The following is a 20,777-nucleotide window of genomic DNA, read 5'->3' as shown; positions in this document are numbered from 1 at the left end:
CACCATGGCAGGATGGAAGCTGCCAAGCCACCCAACTGGGATGCTGATGGTCACATCTTTGAGGAGTTCTTCCTGCCTCCCGCACTATATTTTTCACATGTTGAGGTTCTATTAGAGAGAAGGAGTCTCTCATTTGTCTGTCCTTGGCCCAAAGTGTTGGTTAACACTTGACAAGCATCAATGCCAAACACTTTTCAGAGAGAAAGATAATATTCCATGTTATGTACATGTGCTCATCTGAAAAACAACGACGACGTTTGTATATATATTTTTGTTAACACAAAGCACAAATCCTTGTCTCCACCGAAACACACAAACAGCCTCATTCTTTGAGGCTGTTTACAGCAATCAGGCTGATCAAAGGTTGTAAAATGATACCAAGGGACTGACATCTCCAGTATACAAGCAAGCAAACCCTCAAGAATCAATAGAGCAAACCAGACAGCATGTGTGAGTATAGCTTTAAGCCAAGTGGGATGCCAAATGTAAAGGCGGCCATTGATAGCGCCATGAAAAATGCATGATTTCAAGGGGGAGCACTCTTTTATCTAGCAGGCAAGATCAATAGTGGGTAAGGGTTACCAAATCAAAGTTGTTTTGTTGCTACTGCCGCTAACTTGGCACGTTAGAACATTTGAGCACAATTTGAGAGAACAAAGCTTGCTAAAAGACAATTACATGGGAGTAAGGTGGAGTTCTGAGGGTTGCGAAACTTTATTTTTAAATTCAGAGAGGCAATATTAAATCTTGGAAGTCTACTTTATTTACTACATACAAGCACAATGGGGGATTGCTGGGATTGTTCTTTGTTCACCAACGTGAACTGAAACTGAACTTACAAACAAGATATTGATGTTTGGTAAGTTACACTGTTAATGAACTCTAAACTTTACTGTGGGTTGGAATAAAAACTTTCAGCATAAGGAAGTTTTTTGATAACCTTGGATGTAAATAACATTAGTATTGCAAATGTAATGTGGCAAATGAAGTTCTTCTACGCTACCTAACAGTCATAATTGCAATTGAAAAAAAAAATGATTTTCTTGCTGTAATGATTGACATTAAGGTCGACTGCATGAGCAGTGAACAAAAAGCAGTCCGAATGTCCAGTCGTTCCTATGTGGAACTCTAACCCTAGTGTAAAAACAAGTTTTTTTTAAAATAAACAAGTTGTTAGCTGTTTTGGCCAACCTAGGAATCACATTGTTACTTTTCCACACTCCTTGGAGTTAACTATTCTGAAATTCAAGGTCGACCTCCACCCTGACATCGCTCTGCACTTGCATCAAGTACGTGCTAGCAGATAAGGTGACATGAGAGGAAGAGCACAGAAAGGGAATCACTACAATGGTGAAATGGAGACACAAAAAAGGGAAACATGAGAGAGAGCATCTGACTGACAGACTGGACTTGCTTTGGACAGGGAAGGACCAGGTGAGGGAGCTGACGCATAGTGTCGCAGCTAGGATCTAGCAACTTCCTAAACAACCCTGGCGTTTTCATCTACCGCGGCACGCCGTCTTTTCTTGTGATTGAGATAAGATGTATAAATTATGAGCGGCTGACAAAGTCTACTCCAGCGCCGCCGGCATCTCATCAATCACGAGCCTGTGTGTCAGCAGGTAACTGACGTGGCCCCCGAAGGCACGGCCCTCTCTTTAGGAGAGTGAGGCTTTTCTGGGCAAAAAAAAAAATGTGTTTGCCGCTATGCAAGGCGTCTCTCGTACACGTCGGAGTCGAGTGTGTCATTATTTGACTGTGTAAACAGCTGATTCAGTCGCAGCTCCCAGGCTGCTAAAAACAGAAGAAAGTTGCATACATTAGGAAAAAAGATAATGGGGGTGTGTACTGAACATTTTAGTCAGGTTACTTTAGTATGCAGATGCACAAAAAGGCTCCATTTTAGATTTTGGGAATAGACTGACAGGCAGTCAGAATAGGCCCACCCACTATGAAAATGGGTATTGACAATCCTCCATAAAGGATTCGTTCTGGAAACAAAACATGTTTGGCTTAAGGCTCGCATCATTTTTTAAAAATAATTTCAATGAAGTAAGAACTAAATCCAAGCCCTTAGGTCAAAATACGTCTTTGGAAAAAAATAATCATCTTTCAATGTCTGTTTTATTTTTTTGTTATTGCCTAAAATTTCAACGTCTGAGCAAAACTGCACAATATCAGAGAAAAATTGTAACCAGAAGTTGGTTGTAAAAGAAATACTAGTTCATTCATTTGTAACCTGGTAGCCCATGGAACTCCTAAACATGTACATTCAAAAACGTTCATACAAACAAGAGCAAAAATACGTGAAACCCCCAAAAAAATATTCCTTTTAGAACAGACGAGCCAATATTAACTGACTTCAAACAACAACACTCAAGCGCAAGGTAGTGTCCGCTCACGAACACAATATTGATCTTCTGTCTCCACCTGAAGTTCAAGAAGATGAGACAGAAGACGAAAACGTTGACTCCCCGTGGGCGCGTGAGAAAGATCTCCCGCACCAAAGAGAAGGAAGCCTGTCATGTTCTGTGTGATGAGCTGAAAGACAAGAGGTGGCCGGGGTATTCCTCCCTCCCCGCCAAAACAAACATCCACAAACACTTCCACCCCACTGCGAAGAAGACGGGACGGTGAGCCACAAGAAATAGGCAGACGGGTGCCAGGAGAGAACAGCATGCATCACAGAGGACACTTGAAGAGAAGATGGTTGAGAGGAAGATGATGACAAGGGTAGATCTCATGAAAGGATTGTCACTCTAGTTGTCTTCTGCTTTCTGACCTGCTGGACCGCAAGCACGTCCTAGCTTGATCACTGATTATTGATCGGTCAGTGATGGTGTTGATTCACTTGAGGGTCTTGAAAACCTCTCCAGAGATATTTGACCAAAACATGCTACCACACTTATTAGCACATTCTGAATCATTGCTGGCACGAAAAGGAAGGGGTTTACCTCCCAAGAACTGAGTGAGTTATTGCCACCACCAATGGGCCTTACGCATCAGGCGATCCCTCGGGATGCTTATTATTATAGCATCTTAAATGTCTAGGCCACGGGTGGTGGAATTAACCGAGATGAATCATTTGTACAGAATGAGACAATGGGTTGGTGTTGCAAGGTGCACGTTTTCCGTACCTTTGGGATTTGTTTGTTAAAAGCTCGCAAAAAGAGAATAGAAAAGCAATATTAAAGAAAATAAGAGATCAATTGTCTGTCAGGATGTCTTTGCTGTGCCACCCACCACCACAGATGATGATTTTGTCGTCTTGAGTTTCCGATGAAATGACAAACCTTTGTTCCGCGTGGCCCGGAGAAGTTTTCCTTGAAACGGAATATGTCTTGCTAATCGTGACTCACATTGCAGGATGTCTTATTACAGACCCGCGCACCTCGTTGGCTCTCCGTCATTTTTACAAGCGTGCAAAGAAGTCAGACTTATTCTGGGAAGACAAATCTGTCAGCATGTAAGTTAAAGCCAACTGCAAATAGCATCAAAATGAAATTGTCCGGGGTGAGAGTAACTCCTTTGATAGCCACTTTAAGTTGCAAACTATTTGACAGTAAAAGCGCTTTTTTTTTCTTTTTTTCTTTTTTTTTAAATAGACTGATCACTGCGACCGCTCACACGAAGGAATTCATTTGAATGTATCTGCCCACTTCACTGCCCGCATGTGCCCTACAGGCCTCTGCCAACCTTTCACAGTCCTTTCCAACGGCCCAGTGAATGAAAGAAGAATGCTGTTTGAGTGTCACTTGAACCTTCTGCCCCGCCAATGACCTCGACTACACCCTTGGCAGCCCTGGCTCTTCTGAACGCGTCCGCCGCTCAACAAGAATGTCCCTCTGTCCTCCTCTGTTTCAGCTTAATTTCCTCTTTCGCCCAAGCGCCATTCTCCCATCGACCCCCGCTCATCCCGCGGCTTCCCTCATTCTCTGCTGTCTCTATTCAGAAGTTGAGAGGGAAAGAAAAATGCCTCTTTACCAGGAGAAAACAAGGATGAGTGGCTATTCAGCCAGGGATGGCTGGGAAAAGGGGCTCAAATTGTTTGTGAAACACCAACTGGGGGACAGTCCGCATATTATGTGAAGATATACAAGCGTGGGCTGGAGAGGGAGGAAAAGATGAATTGAAAAGAACAACACAGTAAGTGACCACACATTCAAGACGGCATACTGGACTTATTCAACCTAATATTGAGAAAACAAATTGCATTGCATCAATATGTGTTTGATTTATTTTGACAGAACTCTGAACGAGAAAATATCAGGAAGAAAGTTTGAAATTGGCTATTTACATAGAAGCCCTTATAGGCTACGGGAAGTTTATTTTGAAACTAGTGATCCAGGTTAGGTAGAATAAAACCAGTTTAAAATGTGATGTTTTTATTGAAACCCCTCGTGGCTGTTTTGAACGTATGGCCAAAAAAATCAATGTTGTGGTATAGGAAAAAAGATATGAAATAAAAAATGAATAATAAGAGAAGTCACTTTGCTCAACACACAGGAGAACAAGATCTTCATTGGCCCTCACTTGCTACCAGAAATCCTGCCTTGATCCTTATCTCACTGTAACTATGCCTCTTTGTGTTCGACATCTCAGGAATCACATGTATTGCATTTTTGCAAGGTAAAGGTTCAACTAATACCACAAAGTCATTTCCCGGGGCCTGTCATGCAGCCATCATTGAAGCTTTATCCTTCTGTCACTCACATGTGACACTTGTGACAGGTTAAACCCATAATGGAGTACATTTGACTGGTTAATCCAGCACGGTAACATCCTTCTTGTCTCTGCACTGGAAAGGTCGCTGACTTCCTTCAACTCGAAGTATTCTTCTCATCTTTGCCTCCAACCTCAGCATGCTCATCATTGTTTTCTCCTTAGCTATCACCCGTATGAGGAGGTGTCAAGTCTACCTGTGTCAACACCACATACCCCCTTCGCCTGACCCACCGATCGCCCTCGGGGACATTAATTATAGAGAAGTCGGACTTGTTGAGAGGAAAGAGACAGTCAGACAGAAGCAAGGAGAAAGAATGACACATAGAGAGCGGGAAGAGATAAATGGAGAGATGTTGTTACAGCAGCTGTCACATCCCAATCACCTAATCCTGCCGCACTGGAGGTCACGCTGTAGCTTCAAGTGATCAGGTTTCACGTTCATCACATTTACGGTTCCTTGCAGGTGCTGTTTCAGGAGGACCATTTTCTTCTTGCCATCAGAAGCATCTTACTCTGCGAGGGCCTACAGTATCTTAAAGCTAATGGGGTGGATTCAGCTGGATCCTATCCCAGGTAACTTTGGGTGAGAAGAAGGGTGCACCCTGGACCAGTCGCCAGCAAGGCACATGTAGACAACAATTGGCTCCTTTAAAATGCCAGTAGGATTGAGAAAAATGTAAACTTCACAGAGGAAGGTCAATGCTGAGTTATGTACCAGACCAGGTCAGAAATTTGAGGCAGATGAGATAACCACTATTTTGGTTGCTAAGATGGTCTTGAACCTCCAACTCCAACAACCTGTGGATGATATTTTGGTACCGGTTTGGGTTCCCAGTGATTAATGCATCTTGTCAAGAGCACTTTTGTTTCGTAAGGCTGGAGCCAATTGCAATTTTCGGGTCAATATTCTGGAGATATTCTTAGATCAGACTTAGGCCTCTTTCAAATAGAATTCCAACATGAATCTGCAGCGCCATGTTTTTTCTCTCTATTGATTCACCCACACACCCACCTTTCCATTTTCTATACTGCTTATCCTGTCAGGGTCATCACAGGGGCAACATTGCAGTTGACTACCCATCAGTCAATCAAGAAAGCGACTAAATTACCAATGCTCGTCTGCCCTAGATGTCTTCTGACTACAGCTTGTGGATATGTAAGAAGCCTCTCAAATCTTTCATCCTGATTCTCTTAGAGTTTGCTTGTTAGTACTGCAGATGACAGAATGAAACAAACTCTAAGGACAAAGGCATAGATCTATGGTAATTTGACATTTCTCTCCAGCGCAGAGCAGTCAAAGCAATCTGTCCAAACAAATGGCTCCTCTTGCACATTACCGTGCCAGATTAGACGACTCTTGTCCATTTGATTCCCCGCTGTCTCGACAGCTTCTCTTGTTAATGGACCGTGGGGGGGAGCTCTCCCAAAACGCAAAACAGGGAGAGGTCAACGCCTATGAAGGTTACCCCTGTCGGCGAATCTAAATAAATAACATTCAGGTGCGCTATTCTCTGTCAGCCGAGCGTCTTAATGATGCCAAGTTAACACGTACTAAATAACAGTGTCTTCCCACGCGCTGACAGCTTCAGAAATAATTGACCAGCGTGCTCCAAACTGAGACGCAGCAGGCAGAGAATTCAATCCTGCACCTGACAGAACCTATTGAGCGTGGCACCACATTTTGCATTATACACGCCGCAATGTCAGGTCGGGGATGCGGCCTCCCGCCAGCTATCTGCGACAGCATCTTCGAGGCGGGCTAAATTACCCAGCTCTCCGTAATAGGCTCTCGTTCACTAATTTCTCGACAACGCGGCCTTATAACCGTAGTTTCAGATGGACTTGCTGTCAAAACATGACAAAGTGTTTTTGCTTTGGTTCATGTCACGCATGCTCGGCAGCCTCTCATTCAAGCTCTCGCCTCCAAGATCATCTCTAATTCCAGACGAAGACATACATACGTCTAAAAATGAACAAAGGGGAACGACAACCTTATCACGCAGTGTGACATTTCATCCACGAGTTCCCATGCAAAGGAACGCAGAGCCGGAGGTGGGCCGTTGTTGTCGAGCCATGTGCTCGAGAAACTCCCATGATGTACATCGACATGCCGCACATACAGTATATTGTGTTCTGTCATTTACTTGTTCTACATGTGTAAATCTTTCGCACTCTGTCACAAAAGTGGTCGGTGGAACAAAACCTCACCTCAGAGACAAGGTCACAGGGGAAACATGACGCCGTGACACACAAAGCCGAGTTTTACCTGCCAGTGATCGCTGGGAAAGATGACAATAGCGCGGTGTTGACGTGACAACCGGCTTCACCGCACAGGAAACACAATGCAGACCAGCGGTGTCCTAACACCACCCCCCTGCTTTTGCCACTCTTGTCTCTTTCAAAGTCCACAAAGCTTTTCTTTCTCTTTTTGTACTTGCCCCCATTCAGCCGGACGGCGCGGCCTATCATCGACTCCAAAATGACAGTAGGTGGAAACGCTAGCTTTCATTACACAAAGTATAAATAGTGTAATCTATCAGCTCTGTCAATCAGGATGATTGATTATGGTATGTCAGGGAGGAGAGTGACACATTAGAAAAGTTTGGTTAACAATGCTGTAGCCGGAGCCGGGCGCCTGCCACCCAGCCCAGTGATTAATGTGTTGTCAGCCTGTAATCCCACACCCACGCCTAATGAGGCAAGAATTTATCATTTCGGCGGAGTGGCAGATGTCAGGGAGAAAAGAATCCAAGTGCCTGGAAACAATATCCCTTTTTCTCACTTTCTAGCCAGTGTTTGACATGTGTGACAAGCTCCCAAAACCACAAAGACGGCCTGTGGAAGCACAAACTTTTAGCCCGGAGACTTTGTGATGGACGCCGTAAAAGTTGCTGAAAGACTCTGACATCATTAATGAGCAGCAGGCAAAAACTGGCGTCAACTGAAGTGGAACATTTTTGCTATTGTGGGGGCAACACAAATGAATCAACTTACCATTGACCAGTCTTTAGGATTTGTTTAATTTCATGCTGAATGATAGTTTATCGGGATCATGAATCACTAAATATGGGAGACTAAGTGCTAAGTAGTAAATAGCACAGCGGCATCTGGATTCTATAAACAACAACAAGAGCTTTACTTGAATTATCTGATAAGAATCTAAAGCAAAGCTGCCATGGGAGGGTGTTCATGACAGTCGAGTTCAAAGTAGAGCGAGCGCTGAGCTGATTAACGTCAACATCATCAGAGAAGATGGCAACTGATGGAAAGTTTTGGTTTAATGCTTAGCAACGTGGCGAAGGAGAGACACAAACATTAAAGCCAGCTGTCTCTCATTAGACGAGCAGCATCTTTCTGTCACCGAGGAGACCATCGGGGTGGATTAGCTCTGATCAGGCTGATAGGCCAACACGTTGGGATTCTGTGGAATTTAATAGCTGATAGAGAATAGAGGCGTCATGGAAGAGATGTCAAACTGCAGCCCAAAAGGTGGAGTTGTGCTCCAGTGGAAATGAACCGCTGCAAAAACTACTTGAAAAATACTGCTCTCTTGTTGTTTGGTACATTATTTGAATTTCCACCCGGGCAGCACACGAATGTTACCTGTTGCCGAATGTTCCAAGTAGTCAAACCTTACATAACATTCCACTGATCAAATTACATGCACAGTAAAATTCTCAATGATCATCAATCTTTGAATGTATTTATTATTATTATTTTTAATCGCAAGGTCTCTCAGCTTTTTTTTACTTGTGCGTTCATTTCCGCGCAAATATTTTCTTGCACTTTTCTTTGACGTCAGCAGAGTTTCTCCCTGCAGAGAGAAAACAAAGCAAAGGCTTTGCCAATCTCAACAGATACAACACTTAACTAACCTTCCATTTTTCATATTAGAAAAATAAATCATGTCATCAGAAGAGTTTGGGATGGCTATTAAATTTTTGTAAACGAGGGGGAATGTTTCATAATTAGCGGACAACCTTGGCCTGTTTTCAGACAAGCTTCGGAGTGGACCACAACACATGAGAGACATCACAACAGCAGATACTTCACCACAGAGGCGTTTCCTCTTCAAAGTGGATGTCAGCAGAAGGAGAGGAAAATCACTTAATGCAATGCAGCCACTTCAACGTCTCCTCAAAGTCCTTCGGAAGGCTTGTTTGTTTTCCTGCTCTGAGCCGAGCCAAAAAGGAATAGTTCATCTATCATTTTCGCTGGCGGGGAGTTGCTCGTGACACGCCGGGTCATGCAACCCCGCGTCTGCAGCCTTTGAAGAGGAGCCATAAATCAATCTGGCCGCTATTACTTCAAATTAATTGTGCTTTAAAAAGTTTTACTGAGTGTTTATTATACATGTGCGCCGATGATTTATGTGGACTGTGTGAGTCACTCCGTCTAATTGCTGTTGTTTTCCTTGCCTGTGACCCCGCTGTGACCTCCTGCCGAGCCGGTCCAAACATTGACTTTATGGGAGAAGTTATGAAACAATTCAAAAACACGCGCAGGCGCACACCCCAGAGAACGAACGCTGCAACGATTGCTTGGATTTATCAAGTTCAACCGCACAACAAACTAAATCCGTCTAAGCGATTGCTTGTGAACATTTCCATCAGGGAATTCAATCGATGGCAACTGGACTGTCCCGCTTGTCTTAGAAGAGGTTTCACCTCTGATCCCAGAAAGCTTCATCGGTTCATACCGACAGACAAGTTTGGACAGCGCAAGTTCAAGCAAGGGGAGAGTCAAAGCAATTATACGCAGATGTGCTGCTATGAAATTTGACGTCATTAAAAGACATTATGAAACACTGTAAAATGGGAAAAGAGTGTAAAGGAAGATGAGCAGGTGGGGGGGGGCAATAATTGGGGGAAAACAATTTATTTGAATTACTATGGGTTGTTTTTTTCCATGTCAGTGAAATAAACTGAAAATAAAAGTTAGTCTTGCTACAATAGAATATTTTACATAATCTATGGGGACCTACTGCAATGCTAATTTTGTTAGTCTGGGGAACTTCCATGTTAGCATAGCCAATAATGTGTGTAAATAGCTTCCAATAATTCCACAAAATAAAGATTCAAATCATACTGACCAATTAACTTTTTCATAATATTAAAATAAATCACCATAAAGCAAAATAAAAGCAGTTAACAAAAAGATTAGGAGGAAAATTCCAACAAACTAATCTCACGCCATCCATCTCTGCAGCTGTGCAAAAATGTGTACGGTCAAGTCTAATATAACTTATCAGTTCCTTATCCAACTGTTTACTTTTGTAACTTCTAGCATAGCCTGTTTCTTTTACAACATTTTTTGCTGTCTTAGTGTTTGTTTTAAGTTCTTATTTCTACTGCAGCTCATTTCGACAGCAACCACATGTGTCCAGATTTAACATTGCTCTTTGATTATACTTTCCAAGAAGTAAGATTAATTTTGCCTTCATTTCCTGACCATGTTGAGACTATACAAGCTAACATTGTTGACAGAAACATTACGGACATAGCTGAGACTACAGCTCTGTCTTTTCTCAATCTACCGTGCACATCCTGGTTGGGAATATCATTAAAGAAGGATGGTAACAAATCAGGCGTCTGTAAAGACTCGCCATGGTGCACGGCTAAAATCGGAGAGCAAATAAGCTGGCCTCTACGAGCATCCTTTGGGTTACACTGTATTTCCTGAGAAGCATATTCTCTCCCTGAGGACACATTTGTTCAGTACAATGATTTAGTAAAGGCACCAGAGGCACATTCACAAAGCACCATATTACAGGCCGTTTGTTATGTTTGAGAACTTTGGAGAAGTCATAACTCTTGAGTAGCAGAGCTGGATGTGACAACTACGTTTTACAGCCGTTTGAAAAAAGAAGCCACATTGCCAACTCAGACCAAAATGCGCCCCCGAGCTGCATTGCGAAATAACCCACAATCATGTATCCCATAATGCACAATTATGAGTCTGCAACCGAGCAGTCAATTGTACATTTGGACGGACTTCCTTTCATTCAAACTTAATATGAGCTGCTGTCTGCTGTAAAACAAGTTAGTGTCTATAGTAGTGGGGGGGTGAGGGGGGAATGAAAAGATCTACTTTGAGGACTTTCCTGGCTCTGTCAATGTCGATTCCCGTGAAGAAGCGTTACCCTGTACGCGCCATGCCTCGTGGGACCCGGGCGCTGGCTCAAACCACCCGCAAAGTCTGTTTTACATTATACGCAGAAGACGGATGTCAGGAGGAAAAATGTGTGTTCATACTAGGAAATCAAGTCGGGGAAATTTGAGGGGACGTCCGAGGAGAGTTTGAAACGCGCTGACGTTATCCCTGAGTTGTCTCTGACCTTATTTTACTCAGCGAAACATTAAGTCAGGAGTCAATGTTCTAGTTGAGTATGCCGTGCATTATTTTTTAACTGGTGTTTTTTTTGCGGGTTCTGAAAGCAGAATGCAAAGTCCGTGTTTGAGCAGACACTGCTGGTCGCAAGCAAGCGCGCCCCGGGCGAAGTGAGGTTGGAGGAATGGAGCCAAAAAGCAACACACGTATTTTCCGAAAGCAGAGTCCAAAGAGCTCCATGTGGTTTATCGCCATGACCTCTAAGCCCTCATCTGGAATTATCACATTATGGCATTCCAACACGCCCAATTTCCCAAAATACAGCTCAAGGCTTTTCCAGCCTGAGTCAGCTTAATGTTGTGGTTTTTGGAAAACACTTCAATTGTCCTCTATAGGTCTTTTTTTTGTTTACATGAGTATTGTTTTGTTTTGCTTTTTTAGAAACCTTACTTCTTATTTTCTTTCAGAAGGGCAATACAATACACCCCGACGTCATTTAAAGCAATTATAATTAAAAAGGGTATTGTTCAGACTTTTTCTAAAAGATCAATATATACTGTTCTTGCTGATCTGAGAAATCAAATACTTACTGAGTATGCAAAAAAATTTAATTTACTGTGCGAACATTGCAATGAATAACACGCTAACCTGCTCATTGGCTTGTGAGCGGAAAAACTGAATTAAATTGAGAAGAATTACAATGTTTGCTTTACTCATCAGTTCCACTGCAAGCACAGTACACTGTAAAATTACACCGTGACAAGCAAACTTTTTCATTAGCATGCGGTTCCACTCAACGCCAAATGCCACAGTGTTACTTGTAAAAAGAAGAGGAGTTCAAATTCTGGCCACAATCCAAGCCAATATGATTTACTGGATCCCGAAAAAGTTCTGTGACTGGAAACCACGGAAAAGAAAACGGCATCTGCATTGAGTCTTGAACTAGCTGGGTTGTGCGTGTTGATGTTTTAATTTATACTGTGCAAAACATTAGGTAGGCCTGCAAAATTAAATATATATACAAATATTATAGTTGTAGTTTGTAAGGATGCATTAGTGTGACGGATGCCTTTTTTTTGTTACAAGACTAGTAGCTATCATATCATCCACAAAAAAAACAACCAACCAACCAACCAACCAACCAACCAACCAACCAACCAACCAACCAACCAACCAACCAACCAACCAACCAACCAACCAACCAACCAACCAACCAACCAACCAACCAACCAACCAACCAACCAACCAACCAACCAACCAACCAACCAACAACATACCACCTAACCAGTATGTCTGTATGCAATCGTATCTGCGTACAAGATCTTAGCGAAATACATTCACAGCAGTTTCCGTCACATCCCGTAAATCCGCCTTCATCTAAGTTGTGAAAAGTATGCACAGTCACATACAGGCAAGTTTGTAGCTAAAAGAGGTCATTAGAAGGCCCTCAGACGAGGAGGAGAGGGCACTTGTTTACAAGTAAACAACCAAGTGCCATCAGCTCCTCCTTGCACGGACAAACCTTTTAAGTCACATCAGTGCTGCTGGTTGGTGTACAGTATTTCTCTCAACACTTAATGCAATCCAGACAGCTAATTACCATCCTCTGTAATGAGGCAAATTGCACACACGGTGCACGGCGATGAGAAGCATCCGGCTTGGAGAGGCGCAAAAGCAAACAAGTATCTAATTATGCCCTCGTCGCAGGCCGCTTCCCGGCTCGCTCCTTGTTAATTGGTCGTCAGCACCGTCGGCGAGCTGGCAAATCACGCCGATGATGTGGACAAAGAGAGCCGGGAGGTGCTCACGGAGTCTGCAAAAATATGACACATCACATCTCATCTAGCTCAAGACGAACGGTGAGGCTGCGCCCACGTCCCTCGGCCCAGACGGGGAGCGCGTCCGCACGCTCGGCGTACGCTCGACTAATGAGGAACAGCGAGAACACAGTTTGGAAAATATATAAATATATTCCGGCCCGGCAAGGAAAAAGTGGGAGTGCGGTGGGAAGGCGATGCGTCTTCATCAAAGCCGTAACCTTTTACTTTGCATAAAGAATAAATAATCATATACAGCTTGTTCAAAGGCGCCAAGACACAAAGACACACACGTCATGTCATCTAGAATCAGTAATTATCTCTGCTTTCGTCTCCCAGCCAAACATTTCTCCCGCGCTGACAAGCTATGTAAATAAAATCTCATAAAGTGACTCCAGGCTGCCAAAATCACTGTCGAGGTCCCTGGTTTCTCTTTATATAAAGTGGATGAACACTGTTTTCATTCCACTTTCTTCCATCTCGCAAACGCGCCACACGGAGGTTAAATTATTTCTGTGTTTCATGAGATATCAAGAGGCAAGCGTAGTGACGGCAACAGACGACACCGTCCCCGCTGACTGCCTGAAAGAAAAATATTTCCCTTAGCCCGTGCACTTTTAAACCTCCTTGCTTCTGATTCGCCTAGCGCCGATCCATTTTTTTTTTTAACTTCCCGGGCTCACCGGCAGAGAGCCCCTGAGACCTTAAGACGACAAAGCGCAGCTAAATATTTCATGACCTCACAATTACATGCGATCAAATCAAGGCGAGGCATGATCATTCGCACTGCATTATCAAAGAGGCAGAAGAGGGCGAGTAAGAGTGAAAGAGGGGGTTTGAAGTCACTTTTATCCACGGCTCTAATTAGTCTGTGTGGCCCAAAACAAGAATGTGTGTGTGCGTGTGTGTGGAGGGAGGGGGGGACAATTAAGCCATGGTGAGCGGCGTGTACGTGAGCTGTCACTCCAATCGCCAGCCATGTCACGCTCGCCGACACAAGCACGACCGGACAGCCGCCCGTCGTCTTTGATCTGGGCTCATGCATACGGAATCAGGTCAGCCTCTGGTCACACTCGGTTACACACACACGCATACACACATTGCAAACACAGATACACACTCTCTAAGTGAGGGCACGGTCAAGAAGACCTCTCTAATCGGACACTGACAGTCAAGTGTTTAGGGAAGGGGAAAGAAGATTGCAAAACAATGGAGGAGAAATGGCATGTAAAATGGACGCGGAAAAAACAAATACTGTATTTGTTGGAGTAAGAGGCATGGTCTTGATGAACAGGGACACATGACTGAACATTAGGAAAAACAAACCAGTTCAGCAAACGAGTCAAACTTCATCCAACTTCAATGGTGATTATAAGGTACACTGATTATGTGTGAGAAAATTCAAGCATCTGAAGTGCGGCTTATTGTCTAAAAAACATGGTATACAGGAAATAGTCCAAACTCACAGTGTCCGACTTGGGCTTGAGCACCTTCATGAATGCTCCTCTCGCTTGGGCCTCAGTCACTTCTTTGATGGTAACTTTCCTGGTGTCCAGAAACTTCAGCTGCGGGAGCTTGTGCAGAACAAAATACCTGTGTTGGTGGAATAAAAGGCCATCCAGTTAGTCCTAAACTGTGTTGCCTCATGAGAAACGGAAGAATTAAGACCAACATTCACCCAAACATACATACAGTTCCAAAATATACACATTCTAAACATAGTGTATATTTCTATTGTATCGGCACCAACATTTCATTTTACAATAAAAATGAGATTAAAAATATTTTTGTCTTACAATAATTTAGTCATGCAATTATTTTTTACCATAAAAAATAGTTAGGGGATATTCTATTTAATATAATAATACTAAAAGAGTGTATTTTTATTTGACTACATTCATTGCATGTCTTCATATTAAAAGAATAGTAGAAAGAGTGGTACAAAACTGAAAACAAGTACTACTAAAATACACACATTCGCAAACAACATGTTTACTCCGATATAACGTCGCCTCCAAATTAACGCTAATGATGTTTCCTTGAAGGTAATAACCTTCAAAGGTGATGAGAAGAAGTCGGACGTATAAATAGCATGAAAGGAAACGCTTGCCCGTCTGCCAGAGCTGTCATTCCGGCAGCATCACAGCATCTCTCCCGGCTTTCAGACACACTTCGTCTTTCATTGGGGCGGGGGATGGGGGAGAAACGTCAAAAGATAATGGTGGGAATACATAGATGACAACATATCCTTTCACAGAGAGAGAGAGAGAAGGAAGTGGCGTATCAGGGCCAAAAAAGGACACAGCCACTAAGTGGAAGGTGGGGAAGGACACAGAGTACGGCCACCGAGTGACATGATGGCGATCGGGATGAGGTGGGACAGAAAAGTTCATGTTTCAATCATAAGGAGGCAATGCCAACGGTGATTTAAGGGTTTCCTCTACTGTGACGGGAGCGATCGGCCTTTGTCGTGCTCTCTGATTTGAGTCTGTTAAATGTTCGGAGACGACACTTTTGTGGTGTCTTATTAACAAACCTGTTTCATGCAATAAGACAATTGAAATGATCCAACATCACTTTGATAAGATGCAGAGTTTAGACTAATTTAGATGTTTCACTGATTCCAAATCAGCAATGATCATACTGAATCTCAAAGGTGACACCAGGAACTAGCAAACGTGCAACTGCAGTACCACAAATGGCTACTTGGAAGGTGCACGGTCGGTCATAAAGGGGAGAAGGTTTAACCACCCCGCTGACCACCGCGGCTGCAGTGGCGATGAATTGTACTTTTCTATGTCATCGCACTAATTGGCGGACGAAAGCACCACACCAGGAACCTCCACTTGAGAGACCGCGAGCTCCCGAGGCACAGGCCTGGCTATTTATTGCCCAAGGCCCGACGCTGTCATGACCTGCACACAGCCTAACCTTGTCAGACATGGAATCTGCATCACGCTCAAATTGATGTTTGACTATGTGACACATTATGAATATTACATTACACCAGCGTAGACGCTGTCACTCAGACGCGAGCGGCTTTCCTCACCAGTAAGATAAGCATGCGGGGCGGAAAAGTGAGCAGGCTAGGGAAAGTGAAAGGGAGACAAAAAGGGAGGTGAAATATTATTCAAGAAAGGCACGAGTGCTAAATGATTAATAGGCAACAGAGAGTCAGAAACAAGCACTTAGGGCTAAAACAGACAAAAGAGAGTATGCTTTTCGCCTTTTATCACATTTCACGTAAAGGACCCTGACAAATGGTGGTCATATTGCATGGCTCGGGGCCCGGCTTGATGTTTAATGCATCGACTGGCGCGCTAAGGCAGGCTAGTAAACACTCATTTGTGGTGGGGAGTAGTCACACATGAAATCCATTTTGCAAAAGTGTAGAGAGAGGCCGCGTGACAAAGCTTTTAGAACGATGTGGTCGGTCGGATCTACAGTTTGCTTGTGGAATGTTTGGAGGGAACAGGACATCATCAAATACGTGACTTAGAAAAAGCTGCGTAACATGGCTGCAAGATAGTCTTGTGGCTTTAGAAAAATAAAATATAAAAACTTTCATGACCAAGTTCTTCTGAGGTTATTAGGGGGTATTCAGGACACAAGTTCAAAATGTTCCCCGCAATGCTTAAACATACTCTATGAAGAGGGCACAGTCTTTTACATAGCGAATCTACCTCATCACAAAGTGTATATGTTGGAATACTTTTTTTTGGGGGTGGCTTGTGGCCAGCACCACACACAAATCTGAACAGTCACGCTAGCATAGGCGCTAAGTTGTCTGGGTTGAAATATTATTATCATTAAAACACACCCATATGTCCCACCTATGTTTGTTGATTTTCCAGTAACTTCAAACGGATATATCAAAACATGGTACAAGATGTGATTGTAGAGGTTTGCAAATCACGTGTTATATACCTATGTATTTGAATTATGATCATTTTTGAGGCTGAAAAACCACCACACATAAATCTGAATGGTAAATTTAGCTTAAAACGCATGTCCTAAAGAGTGAAGAGGTGTTTGGGCAGGTCCACCACTATTATGGTCAAGGGAGGGTATAATCCTTTTGATTGTGTGTACGAAACAGCCAGATGCCAAAGAAGTAAATGAGTGTACAGTACATGCTAAAGGCAAGTACATTGCATGTCATAAAACATTCTTTATTGTCATTATGTCTGAATTTATTATACCTGCACCCAGGGGGGGTTACGCCTGTATTTAAGCATCCACATTTTTCTTGATGAAAGGCTTCAACACCGACACCTTGTATCAAATTTCATTTTAGTAGAACGCTGTTCCATATCAACATTTATATTTAATGAAACTTCAATTATATGAAAAACATTCCGACACATTATGCGCCCAATTATTTTAATGACTACACCATCATTTTCAGTTTAGCATTTTATCTGCAGTAAATGTACAGAATGGAGACATACAGTAACGCTGCTATATAAGAAAGGTGTTAAGGTGGATTTGCGGAACTGACCTGTATCTCTGATAGTCATCCTCATCTTTATCCAGGCTGACCAGCTGGTTGGGGCAGGCCTCATTGCCCAGCAAGCTGAGGTACTCCAGCGACGGGGTCACGTCAGCCAAGTGCTCCAGCAGGGCCTCAATATCAGTCAGGTGTCAAAGGGCGGATGTCAAGGACCTAGCGCTGTTAATTACATTAGCATTTACTACCCACAGCGCTGTTCCCAGCCCCGTCGGCCCATGAACACATCACTGTCACACGTACGAAGGCGCTCAAAGGAGCTAGTCACCAGCTTTGTGCGACGCAGGGCCAATTTAAGGTGCAGGCTTTGGCGTAGAGCAGTGACACAATTTGGCTGCTTTTCTCGTCATCTCTTTCATTTCCTAGGTGGCCGGCTGCAGAATAGTGACAACATGATGGATGCCCTGCGGTTCAAACGCTCCGTGCTTCCCAGAGCTGCACCGTGGAGAACTTTTTGCCAATTGTGGAGAAAAAAAAAACAAACAGCCCCTAAAGCAGGCACATTCATCACTAATACATTCACTTGGAAAATTGAGCCCCGAAAGTGTCAAAATACAACGCCGCTAATGCCGCGCTCGAGCTATAAAATGGCAGCGCGCCACGACAGGATGTACATAATTGGCCTATTAGCATGTGCCCGCCACTTCACAAGCCAAGTCGGTGCACAGTCCCAGATGCCACATATTTTCATGTTGACTCTAGAAGTGTGTGCACGTGTGTTAATGTATGTGAGAGGGCGAGCCTCCGGTGGGGTCTGAGGAAAGCCAGTGAAAAGAGGGCCAATCCGTTCGTTAACACGTTTTACCGTGGAAACTCCTCAGAGTACATTTGCAACGCAACCTTCAAGAAAAAAATAGAAAATTCTTTTTTTTTTCCCCAAATGCAAGCAGTATATAAAAAGGATGAATGGGTTCACATCCCAAAGAGCATAAACACTACACCGCTGTCGAGAGATTAAAAATATAAACGACTCGTGTCACAAAACTGACAAAATTGATCATTATATGTTACGTAGAATGTCAAAACTAAATAAGTTGCTTCAAGTTAGATGAATTATAAACAGTAACAACCAAAATGAATTTGCATACATGTAAGACCACACAGAATGGATTCAAGATGACTAAGAAGGCGGTAATGTATTTAAGTAGCAGCACCGGCGTACAATTTGGGGTGGCTTTTGACGTGTTGCCCCCCCACCACCCTCGTTCCCCCATCGCATTCCCTGCAGACATTACAGTATAATTATCTTGAAATACCGTGTTGTTTGCCACCCGATGTTTGAGTTGTGTACGTGTACATCTGGATAAATGTAAACGCTGTGATAGCTAAAATACTTCACAAATGTATTAGTGATGTTAATGTTACAATGGCTCTACATGAAAAGCATAAATCAGCTTTAATGTGTTGGTATTGGTTAAGAGGGATATTTTAATTCTAAATATAACACTTTCCAGATTTAAACTTTAAATGATACTATAAAAACATAGAAAAGCATATTATTATTTCTGGATGAAATTATAGTTATTTACTTGCATTTGAGAAAACAAAACTAGTTTTATTGTTTGGATGTTAAACTTCATTCATTTTTTTCCCCCTCTTGGAGAAGCCAAGTCAGTCAGCTAAAATTTGGGGATGAAGGGTAAAATTCATTTTGAAATTCCTGTTCAAACTGGTTACATGTCTAGCGCTCACTGGAAAAAAAAAAAACTGTGATCATCAACTAAATGTGTTAAACATTCTACATATTAATTGATTCACCCTAAAAAATTTAAAAAATAACATCACGGAAATTTGAAGCAGCAGTGCTTGGTGAATCTAAAGTGTACTAAAACTAAAATCACAAATCATTCATTTGCAGTAGAATAAATTTCAAAGTGTTTCCGCTATAAAAAATGAACAAATGATCATTTCATGACTCGATTTGACCCTATTCTCTTTGATAGTTGTTGTTGACTTGAAATCTGACTCCACTAGAGGTCCCTGTGGCTCAGAAACACCACCTCTGTGGAGCTCCTCCACACTCAGGCGCCCGCAAAGCCATTAAGTGTTTCCTCAAGACAACAAAACCGAGAGCCGATGATGACGCCTGTGTTCTTTTTACAGCGCCATTAAGGTAGCGAGTAATTACTCCAAAGGATATTTTGTTCTTATTAAGCGTCAAGGTGTGCAGGTTAGGTAACCTGGGCAAGCGGAGGTCATTCCCGAGCAGATTGTTGTCCACGACCAGCTCTTCCAACTCAGTGAACGTTTTGAGGCCTGCCAGGGACCTGCAACGATAAGGCCAGAGGAAAAGACGGGTTATGGTCGGAGATAAATATTTCACATGCTGAAAGAGTTTATGTCCAGGCCTGTCAGTGCAGAGGGGGGTGAATGACAAGAATTAGTGGCGCTGAGCTCCCCCTGGCATGGCGAGGCATCCTTCAGAGGCTGGCAGGATGAGGGATGGGGGTCACTTGTGAGTAGCCAGGATTCAAAACAAAAGGCTTCAGAAATGCGGCGGGCAGGATGAATTTGTCAATGTCTTGTGCCTTGAGGCGCCCAGTTTCGCCTGACCCCAACCCTCCATTCCCAAGACAAATCACTCTGTCACAGTTCACCTTCACTCCCCAGACACAAATTTAACTTGTCATCCATCATTTTCACACAGGAAGCAGAACACGCTCTCCATCGCACGCCGAACGGAAGGCAAACTTTTCTCTTCAGAGGCTTAAAAACCTTAAAGAGACAGCGCACCTTTTCCTCTGACCGGGGCAACCCCCCACCCTCACCCGCTAACACATTCACACAAGCCTTATCATAAAAATGATGAAGGGTGGTGTCAGGAGTAATATTAGGACCGTGCAAAGTTCAAGCTGTAAAAAGAGCACAATGGCGGTGTGTGCTGTCCAATCCTTCAACGCTATGTGGATGTGTCCTAGGTGACTTTATTGGCATTTAAATCAAACGCAGGCATGCAACCTCTCAATAGATTTTGCCATCTAAAGAGCATTCCTAATGGCACTTTTATTCATCAAGTACATCAATAACTGCAGTCAACCGAGCTCCCGCTCGAGAAAAGCCTTCTCTGACAGCGTGGCGTAGCTTACCCAAAGGCACGGTGACGTCTAAACAGATGCAGCGCGAACAAAATCGGACTTGATTCAATAGGGGAACTTTATCGAGACAATCTGCAAATGGAAGGCAGGAAGCGGCGCACCATGTGTTACATTCATCAGGGAAAAGAAAGCAACACATTAGCAAAGTGACGATTCAAAAATATATGCATGGGTGGGTGTTCATTTGGGATGGTGAAAAGGTTGACTTATTAAAATGACTTCACTCATGTGTCAAATGTCAAAGATGATTGAAGAGATACCATCATTTGTCCATTTTCAGATTTCAAGAAGTAAAACACA

At 43.1% G+C, this 20,777-nt stretch overlaps 1 protein-coding gene across 1 annotated transcript in view; it reads right to left on the bottom strand.

Moving 5' to 3' along the window:
* Positions 1 to 20,777, bottom strand: part of lrmda (leucine rich melanocyte differentiation associated) — a 160,174-nt gene that overhangs the window by 39,631 nt on the left and 99,766 nt on the right. The window contains exons 3-5 of the mRNA XM_088384445.1: positions 19,523 to 19,649; positions 17,374 to 17,513; positions 14,339 to 14,465 (exon numbers count right to left, since the gene is read on the bottom strand). Coding sequence (XP_088240571.1) covers positions 14,339 to 14,465; positions 17,374 to 17,513; positions 19,523 to 19,649 — 394 coding nt within the window. The remainder of the gene's footprint in view (positions 1 to 14,338; positions 14,466 to 17,373; positions 17,514 to 19,522; positions 19,650 to 20,777) is intronic.

The sequence above is a fragment of the Syngnathus floridae genome, chromosome 9, assembly GCF_059516105.1.
Source record: "Syngnathus floridae isolate MCC-2025c chromosome 9, RoL_Sflo_1.0, whole genome shotgun sequence".
NCBI classification, from domain to species: Eukaryota; Metazoa; Chordata; class Actinopteri; order Syngnathiformes; family Syngnathidae; genus Syngnathus; species Syngnathus floridae.
Note: the sequence above shows the minus strand (reverse complement) of the source record. Positions and strands in the feature narration are given on the sequence as shown.